Consider the following 16,957-nt stretch of genomic DNA (forward strand, 5'->3'; position numbering starts at 1 on the left):
TCAGTAAAGAATTAATAAATATGGAAAACAGAGAATGACGTATTTGTTAAGAAATAGGCAGCTACTAATGTTCTTTAAGTAGATAATGAGATATGTTATCTGTGTTTTTGCAAATGTTTGCTTCCATTTCTATAAGTAATTTGAAAAACACTTTGTAGTTAATTTCAGGAAAATCCTGCTGGCAAAAGGAGTGTACCTGAATGTCTTAGAATTGATGCAGAAGCATGCCCATGTTCCTGAGGTGGCAGAGAGTGGCTGTAAGATGCTGAGTCATCTGTTTGAAGGAAGGTACTCCACGTTCATGAGCATACGTACACACACACTTATTCTGTCTAAGCATTAAAGAGATTGGCCAAGACTGCAGAAATACAGTGAAGGTTTGCTTCTGTGCTTCATGCATGGTGACAACTGTTTTTGCAAAACGGACAACAGCTTTTCAAATCTCTGTATACATGTGAATATACAAAACTACAAACACATGCATTTTGCAATTATTGCTTTTCAGCATTAAGGCAGTATTTATTTATCACTATTTATTGCTTATCACTATTCTTTTATTTGAATTAACTCTGGCTTCTCTGCTTCCTCTCATTCCTTTCCCGATGACACTTGTCGTCACATTCGGTTCAAGACCAGCCTTGTTGACACTGTGTTTCTGGTTAGCCGCACAACAGAGGCCAGATATTATTATCTGTGGTAGAAAGTAGCAGGAGGGGACCAGAGGCTTACAAAACCTGACAAAAATTGAATTCCAGGCAGATGTTCCCACTAGCATCAGTATATGCTTAGTATATTTTCCTCATTCTATAGAGTCAAAAATGTATGATATATGTGGCATTGTTGGATTGATTTTTAAATTGAAAGCAGCCACACAGAAAACATAAGAGTAAACATCATCCAGTGTACAGGTGCTGCAGCTGAGATGGATTTGATGTCTCGGATTGTTGTTGGACACTATTCCTAGGGAGAAATAAACAAACATCTGCTCATTCCAGATAGGAACTCTACAGCAGAACAAGTTAGAATACCACCGAAGTCTAACTTGGTGAACTAATGTGTTTTGGGGTTACTCATTAGAATACGGGTGAAGAGTCACTTACTGGAGTAGAAATGACTCAAAGACAACTGCACCACCAAAGCCCACCCAAGCATGGGTGACTGCTCAAGAAATCTGGGAACCTGGAGCACACTGCATGGCCTGCAGGCAGCTTAACACATTGAGGACTGTCCTATCCAAGTGACTCAGTTGATCGAAACCTCTCCCAGGCAGCTAGTCTAGTCTGAGAGTCCTCTGGGCAGCTCAGCCGGTGTCCCATCTCTTTCAGGCATCCTGACTGCTCTGAGAGAGAGTTGTTCAGCAGTCCTTACAGCTTGTACAGGCTTGGGGATGGAGGAGCCTCATGAATGTGGTCCAGTTTCAGGGTTCCTGAAGCTTTCTTAATGAGCTTTCCTTCAGGGTGGGATGTTTTTACTTCTTCTTAGAACATACAATGTCACAATACACTTCCTTCTAGATGGAGGTTTTATCTCAGAGGAAGTCGAATGGCTTTATTGCTAATATATGAGCCAACTATTGAATGGATAAACTTCAGGATTCCTCTAAAAAAATAAAATAAAAGGTTTAAATAAAGGTTTCAGAAGATATGAGTTTATGACAGAAGAATTAAATAAATTCATTTTCTTCCATGAAGGATTAGGACAATGCCCAGTGTATTTTAAGTTGTCAATAAATTCTAGCTGTTGGCAATAGTGTTATTATATGTGCATAACATACATTGTGCACAGCACGTCTACAGACTTGTAAAGAGTGGAGTTACACTATCCTTAACACAAGCCCAGCTAATCTCTCCTTATATAACACATCTGTCACATCTCTCTTCTTTAAACATGGCTTTTAAAAACCTGGTTGAAATGTTTAAGTGTTGCTTTTGATGGTGCTGGAAGTGTGTCAACAAGCTTCAGTTCACAAGGCACTGTGTGATGCAAACAGCTACGCTGCCTTCCAGAGTGGCATATTTGCTCACCTGGGTATGAAGAGAGGCACGCATGCCTTGGAGAAGCCACGAGTTTAATGTAAACTGATGAATTATGTGTAAGAAGCCCAGTGAAGCACTTTACTATGATGCAGGGGTCCTTGTAGATGTAACCAACGGTCTTATTAAATAAGAAACACAGAGAAGATTCAGAGAAGAAAGCCAAGAGGTCAGAGCTAAGAGCCTCACCCTTCCTGATTCAGGGATCCTCTTCAGCCAAGAGAGCTCTCCGAAAGGGACCTACTTCCTGTGTGTATGTCTTTATATACTCTAGCTGTTCTGCCTTCTCATTGGTTGTAAACCCAAACATGTGACTGCCTCGTCACTGCCTGTATGTACCGCCCTCCAGGTCCTTAAAGGCGTGCGCCACCGCCGCCACGCACTTGCTATGGCTCTAATAGCTCTGACCCCCAGGCAACTTTATTTATTAACATACAATTAAAATCACATTTCAGTACAAGTAAAATACCACCACAGGTCCTGGCATTGGCTTTGCTTCTTTCTAGCTAAAGGATTTTGGTAATTCCTCCTTCAAACAGGTTCTTCCTCTGGGAAATGGCAGTGTGACCCCTGTCTTTCAGGGCTGTTGCCAGTGATCCACATACTGATCAGAAGAAAGGTGTTATTTTCATAAAACTTAATCACAAGAATCCCGAATTCTAATTCTTGAGGTCAGAATTTAAACGCTTGAAATTTTGGTTGAGTTCAAAGGCGTTTATATGTACTTCTTATAGCTTTTCCTGGTAAAACGCATCAGATCTGTTTCCACTCATTTGCTTCAGTTCGTGTTCGTACAGATGAACCAGATTGTACTTTTTAAAATAAACACATCAGTTTTTGTTCCTAGTAACGCCTCCCTGGATACCGTGGCAGCAGTGGTCCCTAGAATAATAACAGTGATGAAAACTCACGAGACATCTCTGTCAGTGCAACTGGAGGCATTGCGAGCTATTCTGCATTTTGTAGTGCCAGGTGAGTCGTGGAACCCATCGTCTGTAGAGACCGCTATTTAAATGGAGTTTTGCGTTTTCGTGAAACATTGGCTTTCTTGGCAAGGCTTAAAGAACTGGATTCTGATAACCACTGGCAGGCCTTTCTTCCAAACTTTCCAGAAGTAAAATTCACAAGAAAGGGTGATGTAGATGAGTCACTGAGATTAACTTGTAAGAAAACTTCATAAGAATATTTAATCATTAATTTACATAAGAAATAAACACAGTGTAAAAAGTGGGCCTTCTGTCTCTAAGGACAATTTGTCTCTGATGTTTCTTTGCTGTTTCTCTTGCCGTCAGCCAAGTTTAAGTCCAAGCTAATATGGATCACTCTCTTTCATCCCCCTCCTATTGCCTTATTCCCAGCCTTTGATTGCATGGGTAAGTTAGCTTTGCTCTGGCACAGCCACGTGACCCTTACTCATTAACTTCAATGACCTCCTTCCGTCAGTCACCAGCCTTATTGCTTGCTGTCACCTTGCTTGTCCTTCAGGTCCCACTGAAGCACCTGCCCCCACGTTCTTTCAACACACGTTCATTACATCCCTCCTGTTCCGAACACGGCCGTGTTCTAATGGGTTGAACGATAGAGGAAAGGACAGCAAGACTGGGGTTACAGGACTTCAGTAGACAGACAGACACTTAATTACCACCTAGTGGGAAGGTCTGCTATAGACAAATGAAGAGCAGATAGGAGAATATTGATGGACCTACTGTCTTCAAAGGAGTATGTAGGTCAGAGATTTGAGGTCTACAATTGAAGGGCTAGTCAAAGGCCAAGGATGGCTTTTAGGCAGAAGCAACACGTACACATAGTCTGGAGTAACTGAAGGCAACAGGGGAGGATATGGCTACGAGTGTGGGAGGGTAGATGGAGGTAGAAAGTGAAGGACCTTAAATGCAATGCTGTGTGATTGTGCTTTTCCATGGAAGGCAATCAAAGCTTAGTAAGGCTCTAAAAATTTCTAAACAATTGTTGATTACCTTACTGAATTATATTATTGTTTGTCAAACCTTAGATAAAAGCTTTGGAAAAATATATCCTTCCTCACCCCCCAGTCTAATGTAATTGTGTTTATGAAGCGTTTGGGGAAGAAAACCAAAGTTGCACAATAAAAAGCGAGCTTGTGTTTAACACTCCATTGATGTTTAGAACACACTGTTACTAAGAACTGAGGACTGTTTTCCCCCTATTCATTTACTTTCCATATAGTAGTAATGCATCCTTTTTGATTGAAGAAAGTGTTTATATAAGTGTGAGTCAGATTAACTGTTGCTTTTAAATATTTTCAAATACACATGTGTTTTCCAATTTTAATTATATATGCCTCTATGAATTTTAAAACTTTTTAGATTATTGATTAGTCTAGGTATGTTTAAACTTTTGTTTTCATAACTCTAAAATTATACATACACGTATATATGCATATTCATAACATATTCAGGTATATGTATACACACACATACACACATACACACACATACACCATTAGGGTGTCAAGAGGTTGTTCCACACAACTCTGATATCAAGCAAATGACTTTCAGCACTGTATAAAGTATCATTAATAATATGCATTAAGACTCAGGTATATATACCTGAGTATATACAGATATATACATTATATCCTTAATAATATGTATTATAAAAGCAGAATGACTTTTGGCACTGTATAAAGTATCCTTAATAATATGCATTAAGACTCGGGACCACTATCCTGTAGTGTTGTGACCACGTTTTCAATTCGTATCAGTGGTAGTGTTATATATGGTGATTGGGTGGGAGACTAGATGTAGGTAAGTTGGTTTACAGCAGTCAGTGAGACTTGCGGGGGGTGGGATGGATACAAAGGGAATGAATTTGAGAGATAAGTAGGGGATCACGAATACTTTCTTGTTGCTGTTATATAAAGTTCCAACCTTTTTGAACTTGATATCTATTCCCCATAAAATAAAAGCTTACTATATCAACTGTTTTCTTCAGTGTAGGTGTTTTCTGTTTTAGAATTCAGAGAATTTTTATTGCGAGACCAATGTTTTCAAAGAAGGAACTGAGCTTAGTAATTTTAGTTTTTGAATCTGGTATTTTGAATAAAAGCAGTGATCTGTCTACATGTTTTAAATTAAATCATCATTTCCCATTCATCACTGACAGTTAAGACATAATCTTACTTAAAATTTTATTATTAATTTTTGAATTTTGTAGATTTAGTAAAACGAACCAACAACCATATGCAGTCTCCCACACACACTTTAATTTTTTGGGACAGAGTCTCACTATGTAGCCCTGGCTGTCCTGGTACTCACTATGTAGACCAGGCTAGCTTCGAATTCATGGTGATTGACTGCTTCTGCCTCCCATGTGCTGGGATTAAACACATGCGCCACCATGCCCAACTTAACAAATTCTTTTGTAGTTTTCAGTGCTCACAGTTTATTCCTTTGAAGGTGGATGGACTTTTAAGAGTAGCAAAAGCCATTTAGAACCATATCTGTTCATTAAAACAACAATAATCTTTTAGTCCAAAACATATACTTTAAATATATACTTTTTTCTTTTTTGTTAAAGATTTTCTTTAACAAAATGTATGTGTATGCATGTGTCCCCAAGTTTTTAAAAGTGTACCATATACACACAATGCCTGTGGACACCAGTAGAGGCAAGCAGTTGTGAGCTGCCTGACCTGGGACTGGCAAACTGAGTCTGGGTCCTCTGGAAGATTGGCAAGTCCTCTTAACCTCTGTGCTGTCTCCCTGTACTTTCTCTTAGAGTGACTGTGGCTTGACCCTGAAGCAGTATAGCTAGCTCATTAATAGTCAGATGATTACTGATGCTTTTAAAAATGATTACTTTTAGGTCACACTTTATATATGTAAATATATGTCAGTAAACACATCACTTGTTTGTTCTTGAATTTAGGAATACCAGAAGAATCCAGGGATGACTCTCAATGCAAACTAAACATGCTCAAAAGACAGTATCTGAGGACTGACATCCACAAGCTGGTTCTAGCAGCTCTGAACAGGGTATGTTAAACATGGGTTTTTTTTTGTCTTTATACCATTAAGTAGACAATTAAATTTGGGGACCTGGAGGTGGAGCTTTGAGTTTTCTTTTTCTTTCCTCTGTTTACGGTGATAGTTAGAATTCATGTAGTTAGAATTCAGGGTGATTATAGGAATGTTGGGGTGAAGAGTTTTGTACCAAGAGAAAGGTAAGTATACAGCTAACTAATGCAAGCTTCTACCTGAGTTTGCTCAACCAGAAGGTCAACCATCAAGAGCCAGGTCTAGATGTCAGGCCTTGGGCTGCCATTTTCTCTCTGGTGGGCCATCTTTCCTTTATAGTCCTATTGTAAAAGATTCAGCTAGCAGAGACACACTAGACATAACATGGCCACGTTTTCTGATGCCTATGCATATTTTCATGGCTGTCCTAAGATGAATTATCTTTAGTGTGACCTCAACAGAGCTATCAATTAAGTATGACCTGAGAGTCGAGTCAATCATTATTTATCAAAGCAAAGACTAAGAAAAATATCTATCAATCAACCTATCAATCATTTTATCTATCTATCTATCTATCTATCTATCTATCTATCTATCTATCTATCTGGTTTTTTGAGACAGGGTTTCTCTGTGCAACAGCCTTAGCTGTCCTGTAACTTGCTTCATAAACCAGGCTGGCCTAGAACTCACAGAGATCTGCCTGCCTCTGCCTCCTGAGTGCTGGGATAAAAGGTGTGCACTGCCACACCTGGCTAAGAAAAGTATTTATTAAAGTGAGCCAAGGCTTTGATATATAAAACAGAACATTATAATTCAAGGTGAAGGTAACCTCTTTTTGGATAATTGGCCTTCTGCTTATGCTGGGTCTTGAGAGCTGTTCACAGATCACAGTGTTCAGTCATCTATTCCATAGGTTCCTCTTTGTCTACTGTTATTTCTGAGGAACAAAGTAGACTCTCGATATGCTGGTGTGTCTACATGTATGTGTCTGCAGAGACACACCTGTGTCTTTGGCCAGGGAACCCAGTGAAGTAAAGGCTATTCTTCTGATGAAATGGTTCCAGGTCAAGACTTTCTGGTTTGCAAAAACCTAGAGCAAAACATTGACAATTTAAGATTTAAGATATGTATTAAATAAAAGGTGGACAAAGAGAACCCATAAAGGGGAATTACACATAAGTGACATTAAAAGGTTTGCAGAAAAGTGAAACTCGGAGGTAGAAGAGTTGAACACACAAGAAGGTAGATCTTCATGGAAGACTTTAAAAGCAATGTTGAGCTGCATTTAGAAAGCCTTTATAAAAATTATAGAAGCAGTTTCTTAAACTAGGTAAGCAAGTGTAAGATTTACATGAAACAGTCAATTTGTATGGAGACTTGCAAGAGAGCTGACAAGCAGGGATAAGTCATTTGACCGAGTTCCAACGGGACAATCAAATGTTTTATAAGATGTTAGTACTCACACTGGTGTGACATTGTCACTGGAGCAAGTGTAGTTAGTTCCATATGATGCTGGCACAAGCAAAAATATGCAGCTGGTACATGATATTTCTCAACACTGAAGGAAAGATAATTAACACAGAGATTTCTGTTACTATAGTTAATGCCCCACCATTTGGGGAAAACACAGAAGCTGAATATTTGTTCTTTGGGCCAAAATTCATAATACTTGAATAGAATGTAAAGGTAAAAGAATGAAATTGATCTGTGTACCTATGTAAAAGTTCTCAATTATAATCACAGTTATAGATTATAATCATGATGTAGATTCAAAAAAGAAAAAGAATATTTCCAGGAAATTTAGCATCTAGCTGTGGTGTCTCATGCCTATAATATCAGCTCTTGGGAGGCTGAGGCTGGAGGACTGCCACAAGTTCAAGTCCAGCTTGGGTTACAAAGAGTTGCTATAGAGTGAGACAATAAAAACAAACAAAAATTGGCAATATCAATCACAATAAAAATGGACATATTTTCTGGTCAATGATTCCACTTTAAGAAATTATAATATAGATGTACTTGGGCATGTACACGAAGATTTTAGATAAGAATGTTTGTTGTTGCTGGGCGGCAGTGGCGTACACCTTTAATCCCAGTACTCGGGAAGCAGAGCCAGGCAGATCTCTGTGAGTCTGAGGCCAGCCTGGTCTACAGAGCAAGATCTAGGACAGGCACCAAAGCTATACAGAGAAAGCCTGTCTTGAAAAGCCAAAAAAAATGTTTGTTGTTATATTATTTATAGTAGGAAAACATGCCAGTGAGCTAAAGTTTTGCCTGGTGGTCACTGTATAGCGTGGCAGGTGCTTGTAACTTTAACATATGGAGACCTTGGATTGGTATTTTGTCAGATAGTGGTTCTGAGTATTGATTAATTTTAAGAAGGAGCTGAAGACAGAGGTTATTTTTTGTGAGTTCTGGACCAAACAATTGATAGGGAGTAAGCCATCTTCCAGAACATACTACCAGGTGCTCTGATCTGCAGTGTTTGCCAGTGATGGTTCTGTTTGTAGTGGCACTCAAGTGCTGGTGATGAGCAGAGACCCTTCTTGCTGGAAACACATGTGTCTTGTCAGCAAGAATTAAGCCTATTGTTTTTCAGCCTATGAAATTTGAGGAGTTTTACTGCAGTTTAACTTAGTCTGTCCTGATAATTCAATGGCCATCTATAGATGACAAACAAATAAATTATACTGATTCCAAATTAGGTCATTCTGTGTAGAGGTTAAAAGGCAGCAGGTGGCATTTCTAGTGTCCTGATAGGTCAAAATTACACATTTTCCATGAACATGATGGTATTCTCCAGGTATCAGTTTTTCTTTCATTTATGTTTTGATGGAATCAGCATTTTCCTTGTGCCTTGGGTCTTCTCCCTTCCATCACTCAATTATTGTAGATTATACAATTTTTTTTTTGCTCTTGTTCCTTTGCTCTGCAAGACTTTCTTTCTGGTCTGAACCCAACTCCACTGCCCATGCTCCAGTTAACCCCTCCAGTGTATTAGACAGCGAGCAGGTCTAGTGAACAGCTTGTCATGTAGGCTGTTGTATTGGCGCCTGGCACAGGATGAATTCACTGAAGGTCAACATTATCACCACCAGATTTTAAATGCATTTTGACCTCTAGATATAGAAACTGAGGGACAAGAGTAGTCACATCTGTATCTCTCTACCGGTTTCCCCATTGACATTTGGGAAATAATTTTACATTGACAGAATATATAGCATTTCCATTCAGCTTTAGACCCATGATTTCTAAGTTTGATTTCATTTTATTCCTTCAGTTTGCATCAAGTCTCTTTTGCTAGCTTTTCTATTCATCTTTTCACAGAACTTAAAGTTATATTTCCTAATATTTTGATGTTTTGAATTTTTGTGTACCTTTGTATGTGAGCTCTTAAAATTTATATATTGCATTTATTTTTTTACTTATGTATATTCACATGTGTCTACACCTGTGTGCAGGGCATAGAAGAGCAGAAGAGGGTGTCAGATCCCCCAGAGCTGGACTGAGCCACCTGAAGCCTAGTGGTGATGGGAACTGGACTCTGGTCCTCTTACCCACTGAGAGCCATTTCTCTAGCCTGGTGTTTGAACTCTTGAAAAGACTAATTTAGTTGGCTGTGAAACATGGAGGGTTTCTTTTCTTTGACTGAATGTCTGCAGGCATTGTTATAGTGTTGAGTGTCTCAGTAGAGAATTCTGAGACAGGCTTACATCTTTTTCCTTATTTTTACATTAACAGTTTCTCTTGGTTGCTAGAAATATTCTTTCCTTTGATGCCCAGTCATATTGTTGAGGCATATCTTGATGCTAGTTCTGATACCAGCTAGCCAAATACCCAGTCTTTTTCCCCCCCTGGGAAGTTTTCTTGACTATATATTTATGAACATAGGTTTTATTTAATCAGTTTACCTCTCTCTCTAGAAACCATATAATGTTGGGTCTCTTCTGTCTTCACCTTTTGCTGTTTAATCACACGAGGAACACTCTATTTATCACCTGCTCTCTCCCTGTTTGGATGGGGTCACAAATCCTTACATGGATCTTTTTCTATCAAGAGCAAAGATGAGAACTACAAGAGAATATGGAGAAACAAAACCCAAACCACACATGACCAGGGAATTGCTTTCCTTTGCCTGTGGAGTCTGCTTCACTCATAGTGAGAAGAGTCCAGTCTAGGCATCTTCAGCTTGAGCTGGCTGGATAACTCTTTAGTGAAGCTGTACCAGTGACTTGCAAGTTCTCTAAAAAGACTTGAAGGTTGTGGAGTGTAGGGAAGACAGTGTTTCTAATTAATCCGTGTTGGCATCATTCCAATGATACCTCCAAAGTTTGCTCTTGGAAAACATTTGCTAAGTAGGAACTAATAAGTTAATCATGATCCATATTTGAGTGGTAACACAGTAAATACTGTTTTCAAGATGAAGTAGTAGGTAAGTGAAAGAAAGTCCACTGTGGGCTTGTAAATATCGTACAGATATGATATATGGTAATCATATATATATATGATATATAGTAATCACACACACACACATATATATCTTTTTCAAATTTACTTGAGTATTCAAAATAACATGCTCCCATTTTTAGTTATTAGATACTTTAGACACTGTCACTTTTGATCACACAGTGATAATTCTGTTGTTCTGAGGACAATCACAGATTTCCTGTTGCAAGTTGTTAGTCAATTGCTAAGCTGGGTTTGTAAAGGTTAGAGGTTAAGGGAAGTCAACACTGCAAGGACCAATAATTGTCTAAAAATTAGGTAGGGGTGGGAATATTAAACACGAGGGCTGACGAGATGTCTAAGATAGTAAAGGCATCTGTCACCAAGTGCATGATGGCTTTAGTTCAGTCCCTGGGTCAGAGATGGTTGAAGGAGAGAATTTACTCCCACAAATGGTGCTCTGACTTCCATGTGGGAGGGGTATATCCATACATATACACAAATGTATTCATGTATGCACATGCATGCAAAATAAATACTATAATAATTTTAAAAAAGATATTAAACGTAAGGGGAGTCATTTTGTACCTGGCTTATGATGCATTTTTCAGTTTAGAAGCAGAGCTGAATACATGGTTCATAGAGTTCAATATCAAATAAAATTACAGCTTTGCTGGCTGAAAATTATTAAGCATTTCAAGACAAGGTCAGCAGAATGTGAAACTAAGGCGGGGTCCCTTCTAATAATTGGAGCACACTCAGGAAGCTGGCTTTGCCTGTCAAGCAAGATGGATGGCACAGTTAGCCAAACAGCAAGTTCAACAGGGCAACCCTTCTTTGTCTTTTGAGAAGACACTGAACTTTGGGCTTTGGACATGTGATCATAAGATGCCTGTGTCAAGGAAGGAGAAATGCGAGCTTGCAGCCTGAGTTTAAACATGTTTCTGCGTTATCTGCTCCAAACTGTACATCTCATTTTGTTTCACTGATGTGTAGAGCTGTAGTGTGTCTACACAATAAGACTTGTGATGATTAAATGTTAGTATACACAAAATTATTTTTTCATTTTTTACTAATTACTTTTTATTTAAAGTTTTTTATATAATATAAATAATTTTAAATTATTTCTTTTATTTTTGAGATTATATTAGAAACATGTAATTCCCCCTTCTCTTTTTCCTTCCAAATCTTCTCATATACTCCTTGGTCTATTCCAAATTCATGGCCTCTTTTTTTCATTAATTGTTATTACATGCATATATTTATAGATGTTCCTAAATGTAGCCTGCTCAGTCTGTATGATGTGACTTGTATGTATGTTTTCAGGGCAGATCATTTGGTTTGGATAACCGATTGGTGTGCTCTTCCTTGAGGGAAGACCACCTCTCTTGCTCCTAGTATTCCTCAGGTATATGAGAAATTCTTAGAGGCAAGGGCCTGCAGCTTTTTGTCCTTCCAGTGTGGTGGTTGCTTTTATACAATTCAGCTGTGTTAATGTGCTGATCCTACTTGTGAACAGAGATTTTAGAAAGGCATTTTGTGCAGTTTAGAATTGCAGGAAGAGATACAGAAGATGGACAAATGAATGACTTTAGAGTTTGAGCATGGTGTAGAGCACTGTGTCCTTGGAAATCAAGGAGTGGGAAGGCAGCAATTAAGTTGTTAGGGGACTTTTGTCTTTGAATGCTTTTAATTCAGAGTAGTTAAGAGAGAAGTCTGATTATATAAAATTAAAGGGTAGCAAGAATGGGGAGGCAGTGGGTGTAGACTTTCCTATTAATAAAGTTAGAAGTGAAGGAAAAAGGAAACTTTCCCTTGCCTTAGTTCATGTTTCCTTTCTGATGAGCATTTGGGCCTGGTTTGGCATGTCAGTCCATGGTGATTGCATGGACAGAGTTCTTTATGATCCTAATAACACTGTGTCATAGAGGTTGTGTTAGAGAGCAGGACACCGAGACGACACCACACATCTCTACCTTCACATGGCAAGACCACATTTGTATTTCTGCAATAATTCCTTACAATGTTGGAGTTGATATCTTTGATATCATTCCATTCTTTGTGGTCTTCACATTCACAGAATGTAACACGTCTCTGGTTGCCTGCAAAGATAATGCAGTATTCCTACTCAGACACAGAGAATGAGATGCTACTAGTGTCGAAAAACAAAATTCTCAACAAGGGGAGGGTAAGAGTGTTTTGCGTAAATGATACAGGAAATGATGACAAGCTGAGCAGCTAGAGATGGAGGACAAGGCACAAAGAGAAGCCGGTTAGGTCCCCACTCACTGTGAGGAACAAAATGGTAACTATAGACAACTGAGAGATTATGGATGAAAGGGTGAAAACCTATAGACTGGTTACAGACAAACGAAGGCTGGAGGCTGTGGCCATGCAGGCTGCATCAGAGCTTGTGATCTGGCTTGAAGCTGTCTCAGTGTTGACCTGTAGCAGTGGCAGGGGAAATTAAATTTGGGGATAGAGATACCATGAAATAAGTGTTTGCATGATGTATCTGTGTGAAATTAAGTCCCAAGAAAGACATTGAGGTAGTCTTTGAAAGAAACCATGGAAGTTGAATGGTCATGCTATTGTAAAGGTGGGAGAGCAGTGTCCAGGTAGGGAGAGCTAGAGATGGCCAGGGTGAGATATATACTGCTGGCATTGAAAAAGGGGGTGTAGGGATGCGATTATCAGCATGTATGCTACCTCTTTCTTCTCAAAGAGTAGCTTGTCCTTGAAGAAGAACTAGATTCCATCAGGATGTCCATAAATCTCAAATTACTGGAGGAAATTCTGATTAAAGAAAAAATGTGGTGATTAAAATCTAGGTCTCTAAGGCAGACACATTAATATTCCAGGCGTAAGCCTGATACATGAGCTGTGTGATTTAAGCTTAACGACACATCTTTGAAGTTTGACAAAACTATTGCTTGACACACTTTGAAGGGAAGAAACGAAATAAAACCCACGAGACACTTGGAGTCAGTCTCACTTAGAGCTTCCTGTGGCGAGAGACAGTGCTGAAAACTGGTTAAGTGTATATGGCTTTGCAACAAAGTATCGCTGGTTTGGTTTCCTTTGTGTTATGTGCAGTCTGTAGGGCTGAATGGTTCTAACCCAGGTGAACTCAGCCTCTGCTCGAAGTGGTCCACTGTCCAGAGGATGAGACACAACTACCAACATTCTATCTTATGCATATCTAGAGCGAGTTTTCCAGCAGCGTGGACTGAAGACGCTATCGTTTCTCCAATGCATGTTTGACAATGCTGTCAGCATGGACTTAATTGATTATTGTGGAATATGTGTAGTTAATACAATACGTGACACACAACAAGCACTTGAAGGTTAAAAGGCTTACTCTTGATGCATACACGTCATTGGTGATACAGAAGGCAAAAATGAGAATACTAATTTATATTTGACCACATCATTTATGTTTTGTTCTTGAGGCTGGGTCTCATGTATCCTAGACTGGCTTCACACTAGGTAACTGAGGATGACCTTGAATTTCTGGCCCTCCTGCCTCCATCTCCCAAGTGCTGGGTTTACAGATGTGTACTACCATGTCCAGTTTTTTTGATGTTACACTGGGGATCATATCTAGGGCTTTTCATGGTAGGCAACCACTTACTATCTAAGCTACATTCCAGGACTTTGAATTATGTTTTACCAATCCGTACCTCATTTATGACAATAACCATTCTTGAACTCCTTTTGATTGTAGTTCATTGGGAATCCTGGGATTCAAAAATGTGGATTGAAAGTGCTATCTTCTCTGACACATCTTCCTGATGCCTTAGAGATGTTGTCCCTGCATGGGGCAGTTGACTCCGTGCTTCACACTTTGCAGATGTATCCAGATGACCAAGGTCAGTACAGATGGAACTTGGGACCATTAGTTATTAGCTATCTGTCTTTAATTTCCTTCCTCCAGTTTCAAGATTTTAAGAATTACCACTGTTACCCTTCTCTTTTATTCTAGAAATTCAATGCCTGGGTTTACACCTGACAGGATGCTTGATTACAAAGAAGAATTTCTGCATACGGACAGGCCACCTCCTGGCAAAAATTCTGGTTTCCAGTTTGCAGCGCTTTAAAGATGCTGTTGAATTGCAAACTACAGTGAGTACAGTCTAGGGAGGCAGGAGCTTATGCAGGTCCCCCACCAGTACACTTGCACCTCTCACTGGACACCAATAGCATATTCTAGTTAATTAAAACCATCAATCATGTTGCAGTATTTTAATTCTAGAAGGCGCAGATAATTGCATTGACTATAAAGATCCAGTGTTCATTATTAGATCTGGAAAAATCAGTGCATCTGCTTGCCTTCTGTCCTTCCCATAAAACGCTAAAGAAATTGAAGTAGCGGAGGTTTTTTTTGTTGTTGTTTTTACTTAGATTTTGTACAAATGCAAGTTATTATTATTATAGAAATGGCCATCCTCTGTGACTTATCATGAGCTGCTTTGCTTCTAGGGATTTTGCTTCTTGACTGTATTTTCCTAAATAGAGATTTGAAATCATTTCCACCAAGCTATATCTAAAGCAAATATATACTAATCATCTTTATGAAGATTGTAAGATTGTGTAAGGCTGATTCAACAGGGAATCAAAAATAAACTGTTATTGGGTGTGTAAGTACACATAGTTCTAGCTATTCTGGAAGCTGAGGAGGGAAAATTGCTTTAGCCTAGGAGTTTGAGACTCGCAAAGTAGTGAGACTGCTATCCCCAACAAAATTAAATGCTTCATTTGTTTTGTAAATGTTAGCCCAATGAAGAGCTCAAACCTTCTGCCTTGGTTTTGGATTTTTGGTAATCAAGTTTGTATCTTTAATGAATCCCATTCAATTTTGTCATTTAAGACTTAAAGTCATTGAAGACTTAAATGACAAAATTGACCACCCCAAGTTAACCAATGAAAATATGTAGGTGGAAGTCTGGAGCCACCACAAAAAGGTTGGAGAAGTGCTAGACTCTAGGTAACTAATGTGCGTTCCTGAAATAAAGATGGCTGGATCCAGGTGCCACTGGCTATTCTCATCCTGAGTGACAGCTAGCTCTCCTCCTGTAGGTGTGGCTTCAGAAAGGCATCTTTAATGGCCAGATTAGAAGGGAATGTGTTTTCCCTGCATTGCTTGAGGATGGTTTGCCAGCCAGCGTTTGTTCTCTTTGTTCTGAATGTATCTCTTAGTAGTAAGAGAGTGGGGCATTTACAATTGTTTTAAGGCTTACAGCTGCCAGGTACAAACCCAAGTTTCTCTGCTTAGTTGAAGGAGCAATAGAGGCATTAAATGACAGATATAAACTGTTGTATATCATTGGGTTAATTTTACTTATAATTGCTCATATTACTTACTGTGATCAGTTTTGCTCCTCTTTCAGGGATTACAGACAATCTTGGCAATACTTGAATTGTCAGTCTCTTTCTCCAAGCTGCTACTGCACTACTCTTTTGATTTGGTAATATTCCACCAGATGTCTTCCAGTGTCATGGAACAAAAGAATGAGCAGGTATGGTGTGTGCCTATGGGCTAAATGTTATTCCCCCAGCTTGCTCTAATCCTCACTTCCATTCTTTCTAGTTTCTCAATCTGTGCTGCAAATGCTTTGCAAAACTGGCTGTGGATGAGGAGTTAAAAAGCACAATGCTGGAGAGAGCCTGTGATCAGAACAACAGCATCATGGTTGAGTGTTTGCTTCTGTTGGGAGCTGATGCCAATCAAACGAAGGGGGCCTCGTCTTTAATTTATCAGGTAAATATTCCAGGCCTCCCTTTTGTTTATCTCTGTTACTTGACCCTACCCTTTTATAACTCTTCTTCCTCCTCTTCCACCTTGTTCCTTCACAAAACAAAACAAATGAACAACAACAACAAAAAGACAACCACATAAAACAGATTTATTGAAACATGATTCACATATCATATAATTCATGGGTTTAAAGTATATAATTCAATTGTGAAAAGCTGAGACAGGAAGATCGCTGATTAGGCTGAAGTCAGCTAGAACAACATAGTGACACAGTGAGAACTCACCTCTAAAAGGAAGTTACAGTTCTATGTACTTGTGTTTGTGTAGAGTTGTACTGGTATTGCCAGAGTCAACGCTAGAACTCTTTCATCATCTCACAGTTAAATTCCATTAGCAGTAGCCCCAGTTCCCATTTCTTCCCCCCATGGACATTTGTCTATTTCTCTCCTTGGCTCCAGGAATTCACTTGCTTACTTTCTGTCTCTATGTATGTATGTATTCTGGACATTTAAAATTCATAATCCCATGGTGATGGGGTTTATGTGACTATGACTGGCAATTTCCCATCACTTCCCCTGCCCTACAAGCCTCTGGTAAGCACTGTTCCTTTTCTCAGCTCTATTAGGTCAACTTTGTGTTCTAGGTGTGAGTGAGAAGATGTGTTCTTTTCTGTCTTTGCTTGCCTGATTCCACTCATTCGTTGGTCCTTAGTTTCTTCCCCATTA

General features: G+C 39.1%; 1 protein-coding gene across 2 annotated transcripts in view; it reads left to right on the forward strand.

Annotated features, from left to right (window-relative positions):
- Lrrk2 (leucine rich repeat kinase 2) overlaps positions 1-16,957 on the forward strand; it is a 142,322-nt gene that overhangs the window by 32,620 nt on the left and 92,745 nt on the right. For both annotated transcript variants that reach the window (XM_052748694.1, XM_052748695.1), the window contains 7 exons: positions 159-288; positions 2,881-3,005; positions 5,943-6,049; positions 14,202-14,346; positions 14,460-14,599; positions 15,865-15,993; positions 16,065-16,235. In XM_052748694.1, coding sequence (XP_052604654.1) covers positions 159-288; positions 2,881-3,005; positions 5,943-6,049; positions 14,202-14,346; positions 14,460-14,599; positions 15,865-15,993; positions 16,065-16,235 — 947 coding nt within the window. The remainder of the gene's footprint in view (positions 1-158; positions 289-2,880; positions 3,006-5,942; positions 6,050-14,201; positions 14,347-14,459; positions 14,600-15,864; positions 15,994-16,064; positions 16,236-16,957) is intronic.

This window comes from Peromyscus californicus, unplaced genomic scaffold (assembly GCF_007827085.1).
Source record: "Peromyscus californicus insignis strain IS unplaced genomic scaffold, ASM782708v3 Scaffold_20__1_contigs__length_68692818, whole genome shotgun sequence".
NCBI classification, from domain to species: domain Eukaryota; kingdom Metazoa; phylum Chordata; class Mammalia; order Rodentia; family Cricetidae; genus Peromyscus; species Peromyscus californicus.